The sequence below is a fragment of the Oenanthe melanoleuca genome, chromosome 4A, assembly GCF_029582105.1.
Source record: "Oenanthe melanoleuca isolate GR-GAL-2019-014 chromosome 4A, OMel1.0, whole genome shotgun sequence".
NCBI classification, from domain to species: domain Eukaryota; kingdom Metazoa; phylum Chordata; class Aves; order Passeriformes; family Muscicapidae; genus Oenanthe; species Oenanthe melanoleuca.
The window spans coordinates 14,928,468-14,947,444 of NC_079338.1; the positions used below are offsets into that span (position 1 = coordinate 14,928,468).

The 18,977-nt window shown below is 47.6% G+C and overlaps 1 protein-coding gene across 2 annotated transcripts; it reads left to right on the plus strand.

The window, feature by feature from the left end:
• Positions 1-2,655: 2,655 nt before the first annotated feature.
• On the plus strand, positions 2,656-15,019 carry LPAR4 (lysophosphatidic acid receptor 4). Of its 2 annotated transcripts, none has more exons than XM_056491524.1 (2): positions 2,656-3,084; positions 12,758-15,019. In XM_056491524.1, exon 2 carries the CDS (start codon positions 12,911-12,913, stop codon positions 13,955-13,957), a length of 1,047 nt encoding a protein of 348 aa, XP_056347499.1. In that variant the 5' UTR covers positions 2,656-3,084; positions 12,758-12,910; the 3' UTR covers positions 13,958-15,019. The 2 variants fall into 2 exon arrangements, with proteins under 2 accessions (XP_056347499.1, XP_056347500.1); XM_056491525.1 differs by lacking the exon at positions 2,656-3,084 and adding an exon at positions 3,480-3,997.
• The last annotated feature ends 3,958 nt before the right edge of the window (positions 15,020-18,977 follow it).

Below are 18,977 nucleotides of genomic sequence, written 5' to 3' on the forward strand. Positions count from 1 at the left end.
GGATTTTTGGTTGCTGTGTTATAAAACTTTTCAAAAAAGGTTTCAAATGGAAGCCCTGACAAACCATGGAACATTAGGAATTCTGCAGCATTAATGAGCTCTTGAAGAGTCAGAGGATCATGGAATAGTGGAGTGGTTTGGCTGAAAGGAACCTGAAGCTCACCCATTTCCACCCCCTGCCATGGCAGGGACACCTTCCACCATCCCAGGTTGCTCCAAGCTCTGTCCAGCCTGGATCTGTTCAGGAATTTGCCTTTAAAATCTTTTCTAGCATCCACCATGGTCTCTATAAAGTGATATTTTTTTCTCTTTTCTGCTATTACTGATCTTTTCCTTTAGTTTTCCTGAGAACACCCTCAATGAAGAGTTCAAACACAATTAAACCTTTTGGTTTAATCACCCCAATAATGATCCTTTGGGGTCACCCAGACACTAAACACGATTCCACAGGAGTTGTGGTCCTGAAGCTGTTGCTTTAAAAGTGTGAGACCTTTAGAATCTGTGCCACAGGATGAGAGAACGAGACAGGATATCATGAATGCCTTGCAGACAGGCAAAAAATCTCCAAATACAACAATTTGAGGCACAGAGTTGATATTCTGGGCTCATGGGGGTACCCCCTTCCCTAGGCAAGGTTCCTAAATCACCCAGATGCCACCAAGCCACCCCTGGATGCTCAATTTGTGCCACACAGCCTGTTCATGGACTCCATGGAAGCCTCAGGATGAACCAGAGCCATGCAATATTTAAGGGCCAAATGAGTTTTGCTGGTGCAGGAAAGAGGAGGAAAGAAAGGAGCAATAAAGGAATAAATTTAATGCCTTGATCAGGTATATTCCAGTGGCCTTCAAATGCCAGCTGGATTTGGGTTCTGCTCTTTGGCTCCTTGGAGGGCTCCTAAGTGCCCTGAAGTAGGAAAATTGGCACCAGAAAGCCTCAATTGGCTGAAAATCCTCAGCAGGTTTGACAGCAGAAGAATTAAGTGTTAATCACAGGGAAATGCAATATGCTCGTTTTCCGGGCAAAATTATCCCATAAATTCAGGTGTTCCTGCCTGGCTGAAATCAGTGGGAATTGCAATCCCAAAGCCACTCCAGACACAGCCCAGAGGTGTCATTTCCATGGGGTTTCTGGAAATTCTGGAAAAAGGGGGTAAAATTTCTGCTTCAAGCCATTGTGCCTTCTCAGCTTTCCAATAAGATAACAGCCTTGGTTTCTCTTGTTTTCCAAAATAACTCCAGATTATTGATGTCCTGCCAATGTTTTAACAAGGAGAGTTCACTAAATCCCACCCTGTCCCAAGTCTAGGACGAACACCATGGGATCAGGGTGGGGACACCAAGTGGGTTGTGCAGAGATGAAGAGCCCAGGAGTCTGTTCCTTGTTTTTCCATTTTAAAGCAAACACATTTCTGTAACTGGAACCAAGAAGAGAGGCTGCCTCCTCCTTTCTTCATGTTTGGCAAATAAACCTCTTTTAAGGGCACTGTGTTGGAAATGTTTGTACTTTATTTATTTAAAAAAAAAATACACAGAGTGGGTTGATAGCACAACATTTGGCCTATTTAGGAGGAGAAGGATAAAGGCATCCACGTATTCCTTTGAGTGCCTTGGAAGGCAGCACGAATATATTGCTCTGGGGATGTTTTCCTTCTCATCAATAACAAAAATTAGATGTTCCATAGGGAAAAAGTTGGAATTTTAGGGGTTTTTTTTGTGTGATCTCTACAGGATAGAGAACAGCATTATGCCTCAACCTACAGATTGCACTTTTCCAGCTTCTAGTTTTGGTTGTAGCAGAAAAAAATGCTCCTTATAAAATTAAAAAAAAAAACCTAAACCAAGTGGTGACAGAACAACCTGCTCACTACAACTTCTGGATTTAGTGGCAATCATGGATGGACACAAAGCTGAGATCACTACTGTGGCTTAGCAGGATGAACCCCACAAAGGGCATAAATCCCATTCCCAATCCCCTGTAACATTTTAAGGAGTTCTTCTCCCAGCCCTTGAAGTTCCCAACAGCTGAAGACTTTTGTCAGGAGAGTTTAATTAAACCAATAACTCCGGAGAGAAAGCAAACATCCCAGCCAGGCACAGCTGCCTGGGTCAGTTCCAGCTGCAGCAAAGTTGGCACAATCACCACATTCTGCCTCAATTCTTTAAGAGGCACAGAAGTTTTGGGTTAAGATTTATGCTGTGTTTAATCTTTGAGGGGCCATCAGCCTCCTCTCTAATGGATTTGCCCAGTCAGGGCAGTTTTGAAGCTCAAGATGTTAATCTGGGAAAAGGTTTCAGTGAGCTCATCCTAACGAGTGTCAGAACACCCAGCTCCCGACATCCTAATTTCCCTAAAAAAAGCTTTGTTGGTCAATGGGTTCCCACTGAGAGCTCTCACCCTCGCATGAGAAGGGGTGTGAAAAGCAGCCACATCTCCCCAGGGATCAGCACTTCCATGCACAGCCTCAAAATGCCCACAAGCCACGAAACTGGGTTTCTGCATAAATCCACTGGTGATACTGGCGGCTTTTCCATGCTGAGTCCTGTGTGACAGCGATGCCTTTGGCCACCATTCCCCCACATTTTCTGCTTTTACCAAACGAATAAAATGGACTTTTGCCCACCGGGAGCGGGAAACATCAGCCCCGCCAGCGCTCTCGCTCCGAATCCACGCTCCTGTTTTTGGGTTTGGTTGAAGCGGGAGCTCGGGCAGAGCAGCCCCGAGCTGTTACATGAGATGTTCAGGAAGTTATTTGCATGGAGGGGATAAAAGCCCGTGGCAGCGACCGGGCGAGCTGCAGAGGCGACTCAGCCGCGGTGGCCACCAGCCCGAGGAATTACACCCACAATGAGTTGTTTACTGGCCCGGGCTGCCTGTGGGAAGAGCCAAGGAGAGCGGAGGAAGAGGAGAGACAAACACAATGCGAGCGGGACGCGTTAGGGGGAGGCTGGGCTTCAGCGGCAGCCCCGGCGTTTCAGCCCGATGGAAGCAGAGAGGGCTGAAAAGGGAATAAAATGAACCATCCGCCGCCTCGCTGCTGCTGCCAGCAGAGCCTCGTCCCCACCTGAGGAGCCGATATCGAAGGTAAGAGGGGAAGGAAGCAGTTTTTAGGCACAGCCGCTCTCGGGGGCGGCTCAGCCACGCTTCCCCGAGTATTTGTAATTACGGCCTCGGAAAAGCAAAGCTGAGCGCTTTTCCAGCAGGAACCCGCCAGCTCAGACTGTTCCAGTCAGCTCCTCTGAGAAGATTTAAAACAAAACAACAACCCCCCAGCCTAGCAAACAGCGCCTTTCTAAATCTGCCTAGGGAGATACTCGATATTTTATTTTCACGGCCAACTTTGCTTTGCAGCTTCTTAATCTTACCCAGTGCTTTCCTGATTCTCAGCTCCCCCCTCTGCTCTGCTCCTCACTTTTTTCTTTTTTTTTTTTAATTGGAAGGCAAAACAATTACGGCCGCGGGAAGGAAAAACCCGAGTTTTGAGCAGCTTTTCCCTGCTCGTTCCCATCGGGCTCTCTCTCTCTCTCTCCCGGGCTAATTGCTCAGGAAATCCGCGCTGCTCATTGTCGGGCTGTCCTTAAGCTGCTAATTCCGAGCTGGGAGAGGCTCTGGAAGGGAATCCATGGATAGAGCCCCGCGAGAGGGACCCAGCGGAGACCCGGGGCGGGGCGGGCTAATAACACATCCCTGCCCAATGGAAAGCGTTTCCTATGGAGACCCCCAGGAGTTCCCCCTGCCCGCAGACATTGGGGCCATTCTTGCGTCCCGTTTTCCCAAGGCACGATGGCAGCAGCGCTCGGCAGCCGCGGTCAGCTCGGAACAAAGGCCGGGCAGCGCCGAGCTGGAGGATGAGCGGCTGAACTTCCACCGAGTCGGGTTTTTTTTTTTTGGGATTTTTTTTTTTTTTTTCCCGCGTGGGAATAGCCAGGCTGGTGTGGCAGGGACACAAAGGATCGCTGCGGGCTGTCAGGGAGCCGTGGGGATGGTGGCGGTCCCGGTAAGTCCCCCCCCAAAAAATTCCCAATTCCCCCAAATTCAGGAAAAGCCGCCCGGATTTCACGGCAGCTCCGGGTGGGGAAGATGAAGGTGAAGGCTGGGATGGGTCCAGGGTTTCACTGGGGATCAGCGGTGTTTTCCCTCCTGCTGCAGCCCTGCCATGGCTGCTTAAAGGGAGGAAGATGAGCTCCAAGTTTTGGGGAAGTAATTCCTGTGTGAGCTGCTCCTCCAGATTGCAGGGAAATGGTTCTGCCTCCCACCGGAATTCCCCATTCCCATCGACATTCTCCTTGTGGCACTGCAGGTGACAAGTTTAGGACTTTTCTGTCCTGTTGTTTGTTGTGTGTTTGTGAAAAGGATCCCTTGGTTACAGCTTTCTTTTGTACTTGAATCAGTCATAAAGACTTTAGGCTAAAAATGGGTTGGATATAAATGTGGCATTCAGCTTCGTTTAATGGAGGGCTGATTCCCACAAATGATACAAAAAATTAGGAATTAAGTTATAAATGCTATACTGAAAACCTTAAAAATTTGATTTATCACTTCGGCTTCCATTCACGACTAGAATCTTCGCCTTTTAAACTGCAAAATTCAATGAGAAATATTCAAAGACAGCTGTAAAAAACTATGTCTGAAGTAAAATGAAGGATGAACAACTTAATGTAAAGATTTGGCTGTTTGGAAGAGAGAGGATTTAACACAATATAAGCACATGGCAGAAAAACTTGCAGGAAAAGTTTGGAGGTTTTAATGACATTCCCAAATCATTGTTTGAGAGGAGACAATTGTGTGTGGTTTTTGTGTTGCTGCCCTATAGGAGCAGCACAGTCAAATCCAGAGGATGGGAAGTGCAAAGTTCACAGCTTGGTGATAAGGACATTCCCCTCCTGTAGTACTTTTCCATCTTCTTGCCCTTAGGAGCATTCTCTAAAAACAAAACAGGCAGGAAACCCTGGTACTTTGGGGGTTCAAAGCCTCTGCATTTTAAAAGAAAGTCCTGAAAGGCATAGGAGGGAGGAAGGGGGTGGGAGAGGAGTCTGAACAAACGTTTCCCTGGAATCCTTTGAGGCTAAAAATGAGAATCCTCCTCAACTGATAAAAATCGATGTCTTCCAAATTCCAGGATCAGGAGCTCATCTCCATACAGACAAACACAACAGATGCCCCAGTTCCCCGCTCACCTCCATGCAGGGCATTGCAGTGAGGCACAGAACTGCAGAGCTGCACCTGGGGCTGCTGAGGAGCAGGGATGGAAACATTCCCTGGGCAGGGAGAGGATGGCTCAGTCCTCCAGCAGTGACCTCATGGCTGGAGCACAAGGCAGGAATCAAAGCAGTTTTATCCAGAATTTGGGACAGGGTGCACTGTTGGAGGGGACGTGGCAAAGCAATTTGGGATTCTGCCATTGTGGCACTTGGAACCACGATCCATCCGTGCCAGCTGCCCCTCACCTTGCTGACAGCATATTTGGGATTTGGGGCTCTATTTCCCGATGTCTGAGCATCACTCAGGTCGGGGCTGTGTGGCTGGAGTGGCGTTCCCAGCCTGCTGGTGCTCCAGGATCCCAAAAAGGAGCCGTCCCTGCGGCTGGGCTGGGCGGGGATGGCTCCTGGAGCACTCAGCCACCCTCAGCAGGTCTTCCCAGGTCAAGCGTGCGTGCAGAGCCTCACTGCTCCTCCACACATCGCTCCTCCTCCCTGAATAAGGATCCGATTTACTCCCGGGGAAGGGGAGCCACCACTTTCCACAGAAGGGAAATTCTCTCCCTGAAAAGAGGAGCTCTTTATTCCCCGAGCAGACAGTGGCTCTGCAAGGTTTCCTCCTGCACCAGCTCCTAGTTCAGCCCCATGAAAAGGGTAAAGATCCACCCTGCTCCAGAGCCAGACCTGCCTGAGCTGACCCTGGCTGCAGGAAAATCTGCTGGATTATTTGTCATGGGTTTGGTTGGTAGAAAAAGGAAGATCTCTTTATCTTGGCAAGTGAAATTAAGGGACATTCATCAGTCCCTGAGCCCTGAGACAAAGGTGTGCTCTGGCAGCAGAGCAGATCCTTTCTCTGGTCAAAGCATGAGCTCATCAGGCTGTGAGACCCTGTAAATACACAGCACAACAGACCTCTTCTTCTCCTCTAATAATATTCCCATTTTCATTTCTTGAACATGCTGACAACTCACCCTCTTCCTCCCCAGCGTGTATTACAGATGGATATAACCATATTTAGCAGGAAAAGCAGCATCCAGCCCTTGCATGATGCCAAAATGTCATTGCCTTGCCCTTATCTCATCATTAGAAATCTGATTTCTAAGAAGCTTCACTGCAGAAGCATTGCTGGTTAGCTGAGATTGGGTATTTCTGCATCGTGGAGTAATTTCTTAGTTATTTTAACACTTTACAGAAAAAGCCAGGTTGGACAAGGTTTGGGGGTGGAAGGTGTCTCTGCCCATGGCAGGGATTGAGCAGGGGGAGCTGTAAGTTCCCTTCCAGCCCAAACCATTCTGGGATTCTACAATCCTCAAAATTTCCCCTTTTCTCCCCAGCATAAAGCCATTTAAGAGAATAAAGGCCTATTAGACCAACCCCTGCAGTAAATAAATGCAGGACACAGATCCCTCAAGGTCCCAAACATGGATTGTGTCCAGCTAAAGGAATCCAGGCAGCCCCTCCAGCCAGGCCACCTTGCCAAGGTGAAATTGTGCTTGGGGCAAAAAAAAATCCATAATTTCTGGATAATGGGAGGAGAAGGTTCAGCTCTCCCATTTCAGCAAAGGGAGTGCAGAGGATCCAGCCCAATGGGATGAGGATGGGGTGGCAGGAGGGGCTCCATGTGGCTCAGAGGAGCTGAGGAAAGGCAACAAGGAGCCAGAAAGCCAAGGAATGGCCAAGGAACCACTGGAAATTGTGTCAGGGAAAGCGAAGAAAGGCAGCTTGTTGGGCAGGCTGCTGACTGGGAACTGTGAGCAAATAAACCCCAGCCTGTTGTTGGAGTCCCCAGTGGCTCAGGGAAACAGGAGTCTCTTATTTTTTATGTTGGTTTTTTTTTTTTTTTTCCTTAGCCACACTTTGTAATGAACCAGAGCTACATCAAGGACACAGCAACCTCCACCACAAACATTATTCCTGGGTGAAAACAACCTGGTCAGACAGGGTAACTTTGCTTTTCAGCACTTCATCAGCTTTTCTTTGCATCTAAATCTTGTCTATTGAATCCAGCACTGCCATTATCCAGCAACCCCCTCTCGGTGCCAGACGAGCACCAAAGGCCGAGCAAAAAGCCGCTCTTACAAGTGTTAAATAATGCAAAGTTGGGGTGAATCCCATCGTCTCCTGGCTGCTGCCCAGCCCCTCCGGAGGCTGCAGGGGATGGGGAAAGGCAGAGCACGCCAAGGGTTAAAGGGTGATGTAAATGGAGAGAGACATTCTCCGTGCAAACAAAAGGAGAGTCATGCCCTGAGGATCAGTGGCTGAATATGGGGTAAGGCAGCTCGCGATTCTCTTCTGAAGGAAACATTTTAATTAGCTCAATCCAAAACAGATACAGCCCAGGGAAGGCACCACGAGCAGGAAATGCTTTGTAAATCTCTGAGGACAGTGAGGAGACAACGGCGGTGCTGAGCAATTAAAAACAAAAAAAAAAAAAAAAGAGGGGAGGGGGGAAGAAAAAAGGAGAGCGCCTTTAGGGTTCGGGCTGGGAGGCTCAGGTTTCCTTCTCTGCTCCATCCTGGAGAAGAATTGGATTGGGGTCCCGTCCTGGGCACGACAGAAAGGAGCTGTTGGAGGGGTGTGAGGGTCCCAAAAAGCCAAAGGCAGCCCAGGGCAGGGACAGGAGCCCAGGGCAGGGACAGGAGCCCAGGGCAGGGACAGGAGCCCAGGGCAGGGACAGGAGCCCAGCGCATCCCGGAGCATCCCTGCGCTCACTCCTGGCTGAGCGAGGAGCGGTGCCTCCTCCAGCCCCACCGTATTTTGGGTTTTTCTGTCACGGAGGATTTGAAAGCAGCTGCTGAAACCTGACTGAAACAACCCCACAGGTACAGGAGGGACGATGTGGCACCCGCAGCACGGGCTGGGGAGTGTCAGCTCCGGTGACACTGAGCACAATAAGTGTCAAAGCCATGAATAAGAGCCTTCCTGCCCTGATTTTTAGGCTAATCACCCGCAAATGTCCCCATTCCCCGGCATTCACTCCGATAAACCGGGCAAGAATTGCCCTTTGAAGCTCCTCAAACCTCCGTGGACTTCAAAGTCCCACTTGTGTCTGCTCCTTTCCTACTGTTCTCCAATACATCACTTAGGATTAGGAAATGAAAGAGATTAAAGCGTTTCTCCTTCCCAGCGCTTGGGATCCTCAATGGAGCTTTGTTTACAGGCAGCTGCTCCGCTTCCCACCCTCTAATCCCAGACTTTCCAGGGAGGGAACAGGCGAAGCTTCCTGGGAATCTGCGAGGAGCTCCGGGGAGGATGGAGCACTGACAGACACTCAGCGAGCTGAGCCAGCCCCAAATCTGGTGTCCCAAGGAATTTCCCATCCCTGCACCTTACTCTGGAGGAGCCACATCCAGCAGCACCTACTCCAGCTGGTCCATCAGCCCACACTGCTGGCACTGGGAAAGCACCAGCTCCTGCCCTGGCAGCCTCCCACAGGGAAAAATCAGCCACCAGGTTGCCCCAAATTGCAGGTTTGTCCTTAAAGATGCTCCCAGTTCACACTCGCAGAGTTCTCCATGACCAAAAACAACTTTTGCTGGAAAAAAAAAAAGCAGAAATAAGTGGAAATTCCATTTCAGGAACTGACATGCTTAGTTTTTCAGATAGAAAAAAGGGTTTTTTTAAAATATATAATAGTTTTGATTTTATCTATTCAAACATTTGCAGTTTAATCTTATTTTATCTATAGTCACCAGTATGGAAGAACCCAAGTCCTACAGACTTACACAGAATTATCATCTCTGCAAAAATCTGCCAAAACCCCAAACATCTCCTTATTTGAGATAAGATAAACCCCTCATTTGAGCGTTCTGCCTAGTTAAAGTGGAACAAAGGAAGGAAATAAACCCAAGAAGTTGCAGAGCTGAGTTTGCTGTAAAGCTGTAACCCTGGGCTCCGTGGTGGGAGTAAGTCACACATCCCACAGGGGTTCTAGCAGTGGGGTGAGGAGCAGGGAGCTGCAAACCCTGGAGTGAGTGGAGGAGGCAGAAATAAAGCTCTTGCTGTGCCCCAGGAAAATCCCTGTTTATTTCCAAGGCTCTGGGCTGAGACCTTGTCAAAACACAAGGAGTGGAGCCACAGCCTGGGACAAAACCCAGAGAATCCTCCCCAGACCCCTCTGTCCTGCAGCTTTGGGCTTCCCTACCTATAAACCTTTGTTTCTCAAGATTGAAGAGATAACCTGAGTACACTCCATGATAATCCAGCAGAGATCCTTCAGCTTTGGGAGGTTTTCCCATCAGGGCTGTGCCAGACCTCCCAAACCCAGGGCTCAGCTCTTCAAATGAACACACAGGGTGTCCTTCACGTCCAGACTGATAAAGTTCCACTCATCTGACATCTCACATGACTAAAAGAAAATGTGATGATGCCAAAAAATGCCAGCCCCAAACTTCACGCTGGTTTTTCTGACCTCAGTTTGCTGCACACGTGGAGAACAGGGAGAATGGGATAATGGAATGGCAAGGGCTGGTTTTAAATTTGTTTTTTTCCCTGCAGTAATTCCTGTTCTAACAAACAGTTACTCTGGATGGAGCTGCAGTCTGGCAGTTTGGAGGTGTCTTGGTGTGCTGGGAGGAGGAAATACAGGAATTGTAAACAGGATACTCAGGCACCATAGGAAATAACACCAAGTTTTCCTCTCTTTTCAGTCCACGGAGGATAGGACAGTTCTTCTATAAAAGAGCAAAGCTCCAGAGGAGCTACTCTGCTGAATCTCACTCTGAATTACAAGGTTTTGCTGCTGGAGGTTTGCTGGTACCATCCCTGCTAGCAAGAGAATATTCTGAATTTTATCACACTAAACAAGGGTTATTCCATTACACTCCTCCCCTCTTGGACTGGCCCCTAATTTAAATATAGGATTTAAAGCTTTTCCCTGTCTGAAATATAAAAAAACCCTATTTTTTCATCCTGTATTTACTTAGTTTTTAAAAATATATTGCTTTATTTTTCCCAGCAAGGCAGCAGCAGTGGTGACTGTGATGTCCATGAAGAACATCCCAGTGCTTTAATCCATAGTGGAAAGGAAGGAAAGGGAATTTTACACTCGGAAAACTCAATCTGTGGACTCATCCTACAGAATTTAAAGCACATGGCTGGGTTTCAAAGCCACTTGTCAGCTTGTTTAAACACCTCAGGGTTCCATAGGTAAACAAGCCAGGCTGTATTTTAAAGCCCATAAGTTAACTAGACAATTGCTGGCAGGCAATTCCCAGAGATTAGACACTGGAAAAAACGGCATTTGACCTTGGGGCTGTCTGGAGCAGAGCAGGGAGGAAAGAGTCCGGTGATGGAGCATCTTTTTTCTTGTGTGAGGAGTGTCTGGGTCAGGCTGAGCACTTGGTCAGGAGCAAAGGTGAGAATTCCAAGGCACCTTTCAAACCTTGGGAACTGCCAAAATCCAGGCCAGGCTGGAAAGTGGGGTTTCCATCAGGCTGTGTGGGGTTTTTAGGGACACCAATTCCCTCTGAGATCTCCCCAGCAGGACCCAGAGTGAAGCTGGAGTGGCACACCTGGGGTTCACACACCTAGGGAATGACATTCCAGCATAAACACAAACTCCTGGTGGAGAAACCAGGGAGTGTCTGCACTGGGAGGGAGCTCCAAGCCAAGGATTTAATGTTTGAGGCTGAGGGTTAAGCCAAGGCTCAGCTGTTCCTGTTGGAGCTCATGTCAGCTTTCCAACCCAACTTAGCTCTTGTTTAAAGGCATTTGAACTTTCAGGAAAAACCCTTCCATTTTCCAAAGAAAATGAGTTCAGTCCCACATTTGAGATTTTACTCCTGGCTTCTCATAAATTAAAATATTTGATATTATTTTTTAGCTTGTTTCCCAATAAAGCTCATTTAACCATGAGTTGAGTATGAAAAGGAGAGACCTCCAAGTTCCAGTTCATCTTTTTGGGTGTCCAAAGGATCTGGGAAGGGAGATCTGGGCATCCTCCTTTCCTGCTGCTTTGCCAGGTGCAAAGATGAGGTGCTGCCTGCTCCCAGCATCACCAGATTTTGGGAAGCCTGTGGTTCTCCAGGCACTCCCAGGTGAGGAACTTGCCCCTTCCACTTGGCAAAGCCATGGCTATCCCATCTTTCCCAACACTTGCCATTTTACCAGCAAGGCTGACAGCTTGCATGTGAGAACTCCCAGGAGGAAAACGTATGGAAAACATCTGATTTTCATAATTTGAATCCCAAATTGTCTCAAATCCGTGCTTTGCTTTTCATTTTGTTTGTTGATATGTTGCCATTGCAACCTTTTACACAACTCAGTGACAGGTTTGGAGCTGAAACTCCTCTGTCAGGGGATCACTCTGGAAAGGATCCCACTCTTCACAAGGGTTTCACCTCCAAATTACTCCTGGTTGTAGCTCCTAAATTTCTTCAATTACAAGGAGATTCCAAAAGAGTTCATATTTGGTTGGCTGGAGTTTGTGAGGAAAAGTCTTTCCCTTCATGACCCAACTTTGCTCCACATTTCCAAGAAGTGCTGAGATCATCATCCAACTCACAAACCCTCCTTGCTCCAACGAGGAGACTTTCCAAGGGATTATCCTCACAGGCATTAAAAATACTTAAAATAGGCAGCAGAGATGATGCAGGGAGTTCAGGAAGCACCTATGTCCAAGTAAAAACATGCTCACTCCAACTCCACATGTCTCCAAAGCTTGTTGAGTTGGGACAAAGTCTTAAAAGAGTGCAGAGATTTCCCAAATTTCACATTCCAAACCTCAACAAAGAGTAGGAATGAAAAGCAGCTGTTGGTACAGCTTAGAGGAATCTTTCTTGGGAAGTTTTACACTCGCAAAAAAATTCCTTTTGGAAGTCACACAGTATTTGCAGACATTTTTAAGCAGGGGTAAAAAAGCTAGCATGGCTTTGGGAAGTGTTTTTGATAAACATTTCTGAGGTACAACAGTTTTCCACTTTGGAAAACATGTGTGAAGATGCTCCTATTTTTAATTAGAAAAAGAAGTAAAGCAGCTCTTAATTAGAATAGATCTTGGGGTTTTAAAAAATACTTTTGCATCAAAAAAGGTTGAAAATCCATAGAACTTGCCTTTGTGCACAGTTTAAAGCAAACACTACAACTTTCAGCTTTTCTCCTCCTGTTACAGGTTTAGGGGGAAATTTCAGATGTTTCATTCTGTTAATTTTTTTTTTTTCCCAAACATATTGAGCCAATTCAATGTCATATTTTAAAGAGAAATCTTTCCAAGGGGAAGGTTGGAATTATCATAGAATGGTTTGGGTTGGAAGGGACCTTAAAGCTCCTCTTGTTCCAACCCCTGCCACGGACAGGGACACCTTCCACAGACCAGGCTGCTCAAACAATCACTGTCCTTCAAACAGGAGGATGAGGGAGTGATGGAAGGAAAGAAAAGGCCAAATTCATTAAATTCCTTCTTCAATGGTGAAACACCCCAATTAGAGTGGAATAAAGATGAGCTCCAAACTAACTCCTGCTCTTGTTTGCACATCCATTGATTTGGGGATTTCACTTGCACGGCCACTTTGGGGGACTGGTTCAGGACTGATGGCAGCTCTCTCTGTCTCTCTCTTTAGGATGAAAGGATCCATGAGGGAGATGTGGTAGGAGGGAGTCCAGCCACCCCCCTGGAATGTGCTCCTTCGGGAAGGGACGAGCTCCCTGCCTCGTTTTATGGATGTCACTGAAGTAGACTTTGAAGGCCTTTGGAAGCCCATCCCAGACTTGGCATGGGAAACCACAGCAACAACCATACCTGCCTGACAGACGATTCCTTCAAGTACAACCTGTACGGAGCCGTGTACAGCGTGGTGTTCATCCTGGGCTTGATCACAAACTGCGCCTCCCTCTTCGTGTTCCTCTTCCGCATGCGGATGCGGAGCGAGACGGCCATTTTCATGACCAACCTGGCGGTTTCAGACTTGCTTTTCGTGTTCACTCTGCCCTTCAAGATCTTCTACAACTTCAACAGGCACTGGCCCTTCGGGGACACGCTGTGCAAGATCTCGGGCACGGCGTTCCTCACCAACATCTACGGCAGCATGCTGTTCCTGACGTGCATCAGCGTGGATCGCTTCCTGGCCATCGTCTACCCCTTCCGCTCGCGCACCATCCGCACCCGCCGGAACTCGGCCGTCGTCTGCGCCGGCGTCTGGATCCTGGTGCTCAGCGGGGGCATCTCGGCCTCGCTCTTCTCCACCACCAACGTGTCCAACACCAGCACCACCTGCTTCGAAGGGTTCTCCAAAAGGATCTGGAAAACCTACCTGTCCAAGATCACCATATTTATTGAGGTGGTGGGGTTCATCATCCCTCTGCTGCTCAACCTCACGTGCTCCTCGCTGGTTCTCCGGACTTTGCGGAAGCCGGCCACGCTGTCCCAGATTGGGACGAACAAGGAGAAGGTGCTGAAGATGATCATCGTGCACGTGGCCATTTTCGTGGTGTGCTTTGTCCCCTACAACTCCATCCTGTTCCTGTACGCGCTCGTGCGCTCCCAGGCCATCGCCAACTGCTCCCTGGAGAGGTTTGCCAGGACCATGTATCCCATCACGTTGTGCATCGCCACCCTCAACTGCTGCTTCGACCCCTTCATCTACTACTTCACCTCTGAGTCCTTCCAGAAGTCCTTCAACATCAAAACCCAGATCAAAATGGATTCTCTCTTCAAGACAGAGGTGCCGCTCACCAAGACGGCGCTGCCGGCACCGCAGGACGAGATCAGCGACCAGGCCATCACCAACGGAGGAGATCCCACCTCTGAATCCCATTTCTAGGGAGCTGTTTACACAGGAGTTACCCCCATGAACTCCTGATTAGCACCACGTGGCAAAGAGCAGCTCCAGGAAACGGGGGCTCCCGCGTGGGGTTAATGAAGAAAAGCTGCTGGGGGACGACAGATCCTCGCACCGGGATGGTCCCAAAGTACAAAATCCCCATGGATCCTCCTTTGGAGATTGTGGATAGGCTGCAACACATGCATCAGCTCAGGAGGGAACAGAACAGCTTCTTTAACCAGAAGATGCCAACATTTGGCATCTTTGCCCCTCAGCAGTTGACATGGGACCAGCTGGGAAATAGAAAATTTCATTTTCTTAGAGAATCCTGCCGATATTTCTGCATTCTGGAGGTGCATCCTCATCCTCATATGTTAACTCAGTAACTTCCCACAATATGTATGTTTGCTTACAAAGGCATAATAAAAGCTTGTGGCTTTTCCTTACTCCACTGCCAGAGTGTAGAGCCTGGTTTTCCTAGAGACTGGAATTTATGGAGAGGTTTGAAGTGTAAATAATCGTTTAGCAATTAGGCAAAGGAGTTGCTTGGTGACAGAAAAGATAATAAGAAAAAAAAAGATAATTATTACTACAGTTTTGAAACATGACGTTTCATTTTTATCAGATTAAGCTGTCATTTAATTTATTTGATTATTTTTAATGCCACATCTGGGGAGGAGTAAAGAGCTCATTAATGATCTGTTGCACCTGGGCTTTTATATCCCAGGGGCTTTTATGACTATTTCTAGGAAGGGCTGGACTGTAAAGTCAGCTGGAGAAGGGCCTGAACCCCCAAAGTTCTTCCAAGGGCAAAGCTCCCATGTGAAGCTGAGGCAGCTGAAGGCCCAGGAATGCTGATCCCACTGAAATATGGACCAGTGGTGTCAGAGCACCCAATCAAGGGATGATCTCTGGTTGCTTAATGGGTTTTTAGAGCCTCAAAGTAACTCAAAAACCAGTTTGCTGCACTCTTTTCTTAGCTGGTTACAGCAATGTTGTCTTGTTTTCCAATTAATTTATTTCCTTTTCTTCTAGAGATTACAGAAATATATGGAAAATTAATTATTTGTATGTGTTGTATTTTACCATCTGGTTCCTTTCTCCAGCTCTTGGCTTGTGTTTGGAGCTCGACAGCCCTTCCCAGGCTGGTTCATTCTTAAGTGTAAGACACAGAAATGAGGAGAAATTTTAATTTGAAAAGATATAAAGTTACAGCTTGTTAGCTCAGCTGTCTACATTGCCATGGTAAAGCTACTTCTAAGGCTGTATTGCCAAAAAGAGAGACAAATTATTAATTGAACAGATGTTTTCCACTCAACTCTATTTGAAATCTCTCTGATGAAGCCTCATGAGATACAAGAGCAACACCTCAAAGGTGATCATTAAAAGCAACAGAGGTTTAAGTGTGAGAAGAATTCAGCTGTAAAATGTTAATGCTTCCAAGGGAATATTTATTTAGCACTGCATTCACTTTGAATAAAGAAGTCAGTGGCTAACCAAGGTTGAGAGACCCCAAAAATGATTCTTTTTCAGTCCTAAAGTGTCACTTATTGGAGAAAAGCATATGATCAACTCATTATACACAGAGAGCATGAGAGCAGCCAAAATATTCTATTTCAGCTCTGGGTTACAGCAGTATTTACTGGAAACTTGCACACAGGGCTGGCCTGGGAAACTGTTCTGGAGATTAAACCCTCAGACAACTGCACTTTGGAGCAGGAAAATGTGAAAACAGGGAGAGATAATTGAAAAAATTTAGTGGAGTGAGGTCAGAGTGGCAGGACAAGGGATAGGCAATGGCAGGGAATTTGTCAGCCCAAGGGATGAGCTGGGCTTTGGGAAGGAGCAATATTTGTCATTTAACCAGTGTCTTGTCCCTTTTCCTGCCTGTGTCCCTTTCCTGCTGGACCCAAACTCTTCACAGGGAATTTTCCAATCCATATTTCCTTTGGCTGATCAGCTCATCTCAACCCTTGCCATGAAATGTGTGGATTCCAGAGAAGATGTTCCCATAATTTCAGAGCAAAAGGCAAGTGAGGGATTTGCCAGTTTCCCCACAGGCAGAGTTCTCCCTGTGGAGCAAATCCTTCATCCCAGGGCAGAGAGGAGGGTTGGAGAACCAACAGCTCTGGCACACCCCAAACTCTGTGAGAAATGGGGCACCCCATCCCAAACCCTGCCAGGAACTGAGACACAGGATGGATTTTTAGGGATGAGAGAAGAAAGGAAAAAGAACAGGAAGAATTCACTAACAAGCTTCATTTCTAGGGGTGAGGGAGAGAAGGAATGAGAGTGAGAAGGATTCACTAAAAAACTGAGGGTGCACAGAATATCCTGAGCTGGAAGTGACCCACAAGGATCATGGAAATCCAACTCCTGGCCCTGCACAGGACAGCCCCAAGAACCCCACTCTGTGCCTAAAAACACATCTTCCTATTGGCAAGAAAAATATTTGGAACATAAGAAAATGCTCTTCTCTGAGGCAAACCCCTGATTAATTCAGATTTACAGAGATGAGAATCCTGTTTACACTCAGCTTGTTCTCAGCAGGCAACATCCAACTGCCAGCTTGGAAATCTTATTTTAAAGCTGCTGCTTCTTGCAAAGCAAGAAGAGATTTTGAGACCCCAGAGTTTGTGGGGTTTGGGAGCTTTGTGGGACAAGGCTGTTCTTGTATCTGGTGGCTGCAGAATTTCTCATTTCCAGAATCCTGAGACATCTTCTGCTCTGGATGTGCTGCACAGACCTTCCTCTGGTAAAATCCAAGTGAAAAAAAGAATCCAGGCTAGAAACCACTGTCTGGGCTTCTGAGGGAAATGGCAACAGAGAGGAGGGAAAGAACTGCCTGGGACTGGACAAGCTCCAGGCTCCACATCCATGGCCTGCCTGTAATCCCAGCATAATGGGTGTCTTTTTGGGAGCCAAACCAGTGCCAATGCTTACAAATTTCTGTTTGCAGTTTTATGGGGTAAGAGCTGTGGTGGATATTCTCACATAAAATGTAATCCTATCATCCTGTGCCAAAATGCCAAGTGAAAAGATCCATTATTTTGTAATTTAAGACCTCATAAATTATATGGAGATCACATGATGACTGACACTCACATCTGCTGGGACAGGTCTTGACTAATCTGGTTTTTTCTAGGTCAGGTACACTGAGTACACACTCCATGGTTTGTGGATAAATAGCCAATTATGCATTCAGAGAGAGGAAAAGACATTTTTCAGATGTCAGCAAAGCCAAGCTGGGAGGAGAGGGTGGCAAAAAATTGGATTCCCAGTTTTTCTGGCTGAGGGGCAGCTGAGTGCTCCTCCCCCTGACAAAGAGCTGCTGTCAGCAAAGACAGCACAACTTCAAGTTTAAAAACAAAATCAAATTAATTAAAAGTCACTGCCTTTAGCTGAGCCTGAGACAGGACCCAGAGATCCTAAACAAACATTAATCATGGATTTCCCTACTCCCAGCCAGCTCCCTCTTCCCATTCCCCACTCCTCCCACAACATTCACTCACCAGTTTTATAACCCACTGCCCAGGTGGAAAAGCTGCAGTTCCAAAAAAGCTCCTGAGCCCTCTGCCCAGCCCAAACCCACCCTGGGGTGCCCACACCTGGTGGAATTCTGTGCCAGTCACAACAGGGGGAACCAGGACTTTGCTCTGCAGCCAGGGAAGCTCCTCCTGGTGCCACCCTGCAGTGGGTAAAAGGTGCCAAGCCTGGTGTAAATCTTGGGTAAATCTTGTGAAAATCTCCAGCAGCTTTGCACAATCAGTGCAAACTACCCAGAGTCACAGCTAAGAACCACAAGGGCAAAGAGGCAGCACCAGCCATGAACAAAAGTCATGGGTGAGCTCCTGGAGGAGCCAGAGGGATGGAAAGTTCAGGGATGGAAAGTTCCTGTGCTGCACATCCCACCAGCCAGCCCTGCTCCTCCTACCCCTGCTCCCTGCATGGATCCAGCCTTGAAATCCCTCTAAAACAAACCCTGGGAAGTTTTTTTTGGTGGCTGTCCCTGAAGTTCTGCATGGATGAGGGAGGGAGGCTCTGCTGCCAAGCCAGAAAAACACACAGAAGGGATTTCCCTGTGCCAGAGAGGAGCAGCACCTCTAAACTCCTCAAAAGCTGTGTCCCTGCAGAGTTCCCCCTTGCCATTCCCAGGGGGAGGGTTTGCTGCCACAGCAGGAATCTGTCCCTTGGTGTGACCTGCTGGCCACAGGGAGCACAGGGTAACCCCAAAGCTTTGTGCCCAAAGAGCTCTCAGGGCAGGATTTGGGGGCAGGAACAAAGCAGCCCTCACTTCACTAAGCAGGTTTTGGTGCTCAGCATTAATTGAAGAAAGGGGCAGAGTTGTTCTCTGTGGATTAGCAGCCCAAGCCTTGTTACCCCTGTAATTCCAGGAAAGCTGTAATTTGTATTTCTGAATGCTGACCCCAGGCTGACCCCAGAGCCCAGGCTGGGTCTGAGCTGTGTGCACCCTCTGACACTCCAGGGACCATAAATCACCCCTGGAATCATGGAATTAGGGATGGAAAGACCTCCAAGATCATCAAACCCAACAATCAGCCCAGCCCCACCACTCTGACCAAAAACCCAAGTGCCACATCCCCACATTTTCTGAACACTTCCAGGGATGGGCACTCCACCCCTTTGCTGTTTCAATGCTTGACAACCCTTTCTGTGAAAGAATTTTTCCTGATACCCCATCTGAACCTCCTCTGGCACAACTTGAGGCCATCCCCTCTCATCCTGTTGTGATATTTTTTATATCTCCTGCATCTCCCTGCAATCCTGTGCCATGGAGATGCCACTTGGAGAAAATTAGGTTTGTGGGAGGGTTCAAGGGAGTAAGGGAGATTTACCCAAAACATCTTTTATTCCCACAAGAGTGGTCAAAGCTCCTTTTCTCTGGGTACAGATTCCAGCCATGGGAATATTCTCCCTTTCCTGTTTGTTCTGTCAGGATCTGGGTGGGTTTAAATGTTCATTCTGCCCAAAGTGAAATCCTGGAAGTGTCCAAGGCCAG

Coding starts and splice junctions, on each gene's coding strand:
- LPAR4 (XM_056491524.1), top strand. CDS start 12,911: ATGGGAAACCACAGCAACAACCATACCTGCCTGACAGACGATTCCTTC.